Below are 6,772 nucleotides of genomic sequence, written 5' to 3'. Positions count from 1 at the left end.
TTTTGTGTGTCTGCTACTGATGTCTTCAATGTCTGAATTTCAGTTTTATAGGAAGTTTCCAACCTGTATACATATTTTTCCATATTTACGGAAGTCTAGGGTTCCCACAGAATAACCAGGGGAGAAAGAGAAAAAGGAAAGTCCAGTTTTTACCTTTTGTTCAGCGGGCCTCCCTTTCTCCTTTTAGGGTATAATATCATCCCTCTATATTTATTATTGGTCTATGCTGAATATGCAAACAAAAAAGAAAGCCAGACCTGTATCTTTATACTTCAGCAGGGCTGCATCTGTTAATAGATCTCTAGCAACCGTCTCTAGCAACCCGGGCTCAAGGCAGTACCACCCGCCCGATCCCCGGGTGTTCCCCGATCTCAGCTGGACTCCAACTGGCTCTGGTGTAGTTGGTCGCTTCTCTCGGCTTCGCTTTTCCAGACTCTGGATCCTTTGGCACCACTCGGGATCCTCGGTAGAGATCGGCTCCATGCACGCCGATGTCGGCCAGTCTGGGAAGTGTTTGGCGGGGCTCGGGGGGACGCCCGGCGTTTCTTGTGCTCTCAACAGCGCTTGGCTGCGGATACGCACCTCCGCTGTCCACGCCCTCTACACTTTGTTCGTCCCGGTTCTCAGTCTGTGCCCCGAGATCGCAAGGAGGTCTCAAGGAGATCCAGCGGAGCTTGATGCTTCCTTTTTGGCTCTTAGAGGAATATGGTTAGCAGGTGGCTGAAAAGATAGGATTTCAAGAAGATCCATGGTTCATAGGCAGGGGAAATCAGAAAAAAACATCATAGCATTTGGGGATTGCTACAGCTGATCGCCTGGGCCGGTAGGAGTGAGCTCACCACACGTCCGCTCTGGTCAGTTCCTCCCCCATTCTCCCCTATTGTGCTGTGTTTGATAACCTTGTAGTAGTGTGATTAGTATAGCGTGCTGGAAGTGGGAAGGTGCCCAGTGTCAAGGCATTGTCCCCCTGAGCATTGGTCCCCCTTGGAGATGCGCCTGTAGGGGTCACCCAAGAGATATTTACATATTAATAATCTGTTGAATATTCATTGCATAGCCATATTACGTTTGTGTGGTAATACAGTTGTTGTGACTGCTGTTTATACCAGTCTCAGTAAAATTACATTCTGGTTAATTACAATTGGTGTGAAGTGTTTTTCATTTTCCTACAGGTGGAGCAACGGATACCCAGGTAATGGTAAAGGTACATTATTGGTATATTGTATATTGTGGGATTGTCTTTTGTTGCTAAGCTTCACACCAACAATGTTTCACAGCTGTGTCAAACGGGTTGAGCCAATTTATTGGGGGTGGAATAGCAGAGTACAGGTCCAATCATATATCAGCAGCTCCTTCGGGGGTCAGTGCTACACCCGAATTTCTGAAAAATGCATCAAAAAACGCATTAGTGTGAATCGAGACTAAAAGATCTCTTCGAGCATTTTGTGCTCCATTCTATGACACATTACTCCATGTGTATTCTTATCTGTGAAACCACTGACCTACTGACCTTAAGTCATAAACTCTGGACATGGAGAACAACTGGTACAAAAATGACCTTCACACACCGAACTATTTCAAGATCTGTCTTATGCTGAGCTAAGTGAGCTAAGTCAAAGCTTAAAAGGGGACACAAACAGCATAAATACAGACCTTGGTTATAAAGCCAAATTAATACAATTATTCCACACTCAGTTAGGGGTGTACTGACTTTTGTTGCCAGCGGTTTAGACATTAATGGCTGTGTGTTGAGTTATTTTGAGGGGACAGGAAATTTACACTGTTATACAAGCTGTACACTCACTACTTTACATTGTAGACAAGTGTCATTTCTTCAGTGTTGTCACATGAAAAGTTAGGAGAAAAGATTTACATAAATGTGAGGGGTGTACTTACTTTTGTGAGATCCTGTATTATCTGTGTCCCTCTGTATAAGGAATCCTATGACTACGTGTCTCGGTGTCAGCCCCTCCCTGTGTAGGAATGTACAGAACTGGTAATGAGTGTCAGATACGTTCAGTGTCACTTCTCTCTTCTGCTCTCAGCGATGGCGTCTGCAGATCTGAGGAAGGAGCTGGAATGTTCCGTCTGTCTGAACATTTATACAGATCCTGTAACCCTGAAATGTGGACATAACTTCTGCCGGGACTGTATTGGTCGTGTGTGGGATACACAGGAGAGGTCTGGAGGTCATTCCTGTCCTGAATGTAGACAAAGCTTCCAGAAACGTCCCGTCCTTGAGAGGAACATAACACTACGGAACATAGTGGAGAATTTCCTGTCCACCCATCCGGATCAGGAGGAGTCCGGGGTCTTCTGTACTTACTGTATTCACACTCCTGTACCTGCTGTCATATCCTGTCTGCATTGTGAAGCTTCTCTGTGTGACAATCACCTGAGAGTCCACAGCAAGTCACCAGAACACGTCTTATGTGACCCCACCACTTCCCTGGAGAACAGGAAATGCTCCGTCCATAAGAAGATCCTGGAGTATTACTGCACTGAGGATGAGACCTGTATCTGTATGTCTTGTTGTCTGATTGGAGATCACATCAACCATAAGAAGGAATCTCTGGATGAGGCCTCTGAGATGAAGAAGAAGAAACTGAGGAATGTTCTGCAGAAACTGATGACAGAGAGAGAGGAGATGGAGAAAAGAGTCCAGAGTCTGCAGGAACACGGGAGGAAAGTACAAGGAGAAGCAGATGATGAGACAGAGAGAGTCACTGTCCTGTTCAGAGACCTCAGGAGACGTCTGGAAGACCTGGAGAAGAGAGTCCTGAGGGAAATCTCCGGGCAGGCAGAGCGGATCTCCGGGATAATCAATGATCTGGTCCAGGATCTGGAGATAAAGAAGGAGGAGCTGTCCAGGAAGTTGCGTCACATTGAGGAGCTGTGTAACGTGACGGATCCACTGACTGTCCTACAGGAATCAGACACAGGTGACTTGTGTGATACTGAGGATGGAGATGATGAGGACAGAGAGAGACATGATAAACTCCTCCATGATGGGGGGGATCTGGATGTGGGGGGGATCTCACACACATTACACACAGGTCTATCTGATATCATGTCTGGGGTAAATGTACAGAAATGTCCAGGCACACATGTCTATCCACATTCTACTACAAAGGGTGAAGGTCACATCAATGCTGAACCATCCAGGAGACCTCCCCAACCCTCCCCCACCATACAACCATCCCAGGGACCCCCCCAACCCTCCCCCACCATACAACCATCCAGGGGACCTCCCCAACCCTCCCCCACCATACAACCATGCAGGAGATGTCCCCAACCCTCCCCCACCATACAACCATCCAGGGGATCTCCCCAACCCTCCCCCACCATACAACCATCCAGGGGACCTCCCCAACCCTCCCCCACTATACAACACTCACACCTCCAGGCTGGAGGACCAAATATTGGGGCTGTACAGAAAACATGGGGGGTGTCGGGGGTTACAGACATATTACTGGATGTGAGGACAGCTGGTAATTATCTACATATATCAGATGACAGGAAAACTGCATCCTGCACATTATCACATCAGAATCGCCCAGAAACACCAGAGAGGTTTGAGGATCGTCAGGTGATGAGCAGTCAGAGGTTCTCCTCAGGGAGACATTACTGGGAAGTGGATGTCGGGGGGTCAGGGCACTGGAGAGTCGGGATGTGTTACCCCAGTATAGACAGGAGAGGAGGTCAGTCAGTGATTGGAGATAATAAGAAGTCCTGGAGTTTGGAGGGGGTGAGGGGGTTGTGGGGTATTCGGCTCTCAGTGATACATGACGGTAATGAGACCCCATTACCCGGCGGTGTCCCCAGTGGGAGAGTCAGGATAGATCTGGATTATGAGGCCGGGCGGATCTCCTTTTATGATCTGTGTGACCCGATCCGACATCTCCACACCTTCACCACCACCTTCACTGAGCCCCTCCATGCTGGGGTATGGGGGGGATTTGGAGGTCGTATACAGATATGTGGGGGGAATCAGAAGTGAGAGATCTGCCCAGAGACATCACAAGGTGGATGATCTGATTGGTGATTGGTGGAATACTCATCCAATAGGAGGAAGCAGAGGACAGGAAACATGAGGGATTTATTTATAAAGCTGCAGGTTCCGGGGCCGTCATCTTCATCCTAAACCTCACTCCACTACCTAGTGTGTCACTGACCAGGAACAAGCATGCAGGAGGTCAGATTGTTCAGCCTTCACTGGCTGCATGCTTGTTCTAAGTCAGTGATACACTACATAGTGTAGCCAGGATCAGGATGACGCCCCTGGGGTCTCCACCATCACTGTCTATCTATAGAAGAAAGGGCTATTTTTGGATGGAGTAGGGGAGGATTAGAACCTCTGTCAGATTTTTTTTCTGCTATCTGGGGCTCCATTAGAGAGATTTCCCCTCACTTCCTGTTCCTGTGACAACATTTCCCCAGACAGGAAGTGAGGGGAACTCTCCAACAGCAACACAGACATAAATAAAAATCCTTTTCTTTAGTAGAGTAGGGGAAGGATTAGAACCCCTGTCAGGTCTTTATTTCTGTCTGTGTCCCTGTTGTAGATTTTCCCTCATTTCCTGTCTGATAAAACATCGTCACCAGGACAGGAAGTGAGGGGAAATCTCTCCAATGGAGCTCCGGATAGCAGTAAAAACCTGACAGGGGTTGTAATCCTCCCCCACTCCATCCAAATCTAGAACAATAGGATTTGTATAGACACACACTTTAATATCCACAATGAGAATTCCTACATTTCTGTCCTCACAGGTTCCTTTACATGACCAATCCATGGATCTGTGATTGCTCCTCCCCCTCACTGTGATTGGCTGTGATGATTATCACTATGAATACAGCCATTGCTAGTCTTGTTCCTATTGGTTATGATGTGGAGGGGGCGGGGATTGTGGTGTGGTAGTGTAGACAGGTGACGGGGGAGAGGTATACAGTCTCAGGAAGTGGAAATCCTCGGCTCTATATATGGGAATATTGATCAATGATTGGATATAGATATAACAATCAGACAGATTTGACTTCTACTAGTATAGCACAGACCCGAGACTGGTCCTGCTGCTTGATCCCAGGTAGACATGTGCACTGCCAATACATTTGTTCGGTTTAATTTTTTTTTTGCTTTTTTTGGGAATTCAGAAATTAAAAAATTTGGAATTCGGAAATCCGAAAATTCGGCCTTTTGAATTTTTGATTTTCTAATTTTCTAATTTAGAATTTTAGAATTTTCAAACTCCGAATTTTAGAATTCCAAATTTTTGAATTGCCAAATTTTCAAATTTTTGGTATTCAAAAATTCAGAAATTCAAAAATTTGAAAATTCAATAATCTGAAAAAGGAAAGAAAATCAGTAAAATTCGAAATAATTACTAAAAATAACTATTAAATTATAGGTATTGGAATTTCCTTTAAAATTTGGCTGTTAATGAACATAACAAATACAAATTTACGAATTATCCGAAATAACAATTGCTGCATTTAAACAAATAGAATGGAACAAATAATAATAAAAAGGTTTTATTATTAATGTTATTTATTGATATTAAATCATTAATTTCCAATATTTTAGATATGGCATTCATTATTTCTGATAATTGGGATAAATTCATACTTGTTACGTTCACTAACAGCCAAATTTGAAACGAAATTTTAATACCTATAATTTGATAGTTATTATTAGTTAGTTATTGTTTGAAATTTTGGGGCTTTCAAATTTTCGTATTTTATTCTTTTGAATTTTCAAATTTTAATTCTTATTTTTGGATTTTAAAATTTCCAAATTTTATAATTTTACAATTTCCTAATTTAGAATTTTACACTTTCAGAATTTCCAAACTTCTGAATTTTACGAAATTTAGATTTTCCAAAGTACCGATTATCCGAACTACCAAATTTCTGAATTTCCATCATTTAGAATTTGCAATTTCTGATATTTTCCAATCTCTGAAATTTTTCAATTTCCGAATGTCAAAATCCCGAAATTTCGAATTTCTGAATTCTAAAATTCCAAATTTCCGAATTTATGAATATCTGAATTTCTGAAATTTTAATTTTTCAGAAATTTAAAAATTTGTAATTTTTAAAATTTGGAAATTAAAAAATGGAAAAATTTGGAAATTTCAGAATTAACAAATTTGTCAAATTTTGTTGACATTCGTAAATTGGAACTAAACGAATTGCACATGTCTAGTCCCAGGTTTCATTCCCTGATAGACCTAGAGCAGCCAGGCACAATGCATTTCCACCATCAAGTCATAGGTCAGGCCTTGGATGTCTAAGTTCCTCCACCCCCTATATCCCAGAATTCAGTGGGATGTGGGGAAAGTAGTTGATCTGCACCAGCTGACCATTAGATGTACGGTGTGACATGGTGGAGGAGTCCAATAATTGGAGCTGTGTTAGATGCCCCCTGGTGTCTTATATACCTCTGTTTATTGGTGGTCACCTATGTATTTCTCACCTGTCTTGAACAGCTCCCTATCTGGATACTACAGGCACATCCACATTAGGTGGTCTCAGTGTACGCTGAACTGACCCCCGCTGGGTTGAGACTCCCATCCTCCCCCCTGCTCCACATCCAGGTGGGGATATGGGGGGGTTATGGATGTGATGGCAGTTGAACAACTTTGATGTTTTTACTGGAGTGACAGTTCGGGTCACTTTACTGTATCCACACTATCTGCAGAGCTAACCCTGAGGGAGGAGCCAAGTGACTCTGAAATGCGTTGGATATGCCTATCCAACCTCTGCATGTAGATAC

The 6,772-nt window shown here is 43.6% G+C and overlaps 1 protein-coding gene across 1 annotated transcript; it reads left to right on the top strand.

Moving 5' to 3' along the window:
- The first annotated feature begins 2,014 nt into the window (after nt 1-2,014).
- LOC143973756 (E3 ubiquitin/ISG15 ligase TRIM25-like) lies at nt 2,015-5,177 on the top strand. The gene has a single exon (XM_077474600.1). It carries the CDS (start codon nt 2,048-2,050, stop codon nt 3,998-4,000), a length of 1,953 nt encoding a protein of 650 aa, XP_077330726.1. The 5' UTR covers nt 2,015-2,047; the 3' UTR covers nt 4,001-5,177.
- The last annotated feature ends 1,595 nt before the right edge of the window (nt 5,178-6,772 follow it).

This window comes from Lithobates pipiens, unplaced genomic scaffold, assembly GCF_037356315.1.
Source record: "Lithobates pipiens isolate NorthernLeopardFrog02 unplaced genomic scaffold, aLitPip1_a1.2 Scaffold_95, whole genome shotgun sequence".
NCBI lineage: Eukaryota > Metazoa > Chordata > Amphibia > Anura > Ranidae > Lithobates > Lithobates pipiens.
Note: the sequence above shows the minus strand (reverse complement) of the source record. Positions and strands in the feature narration are given on the sequence as shown.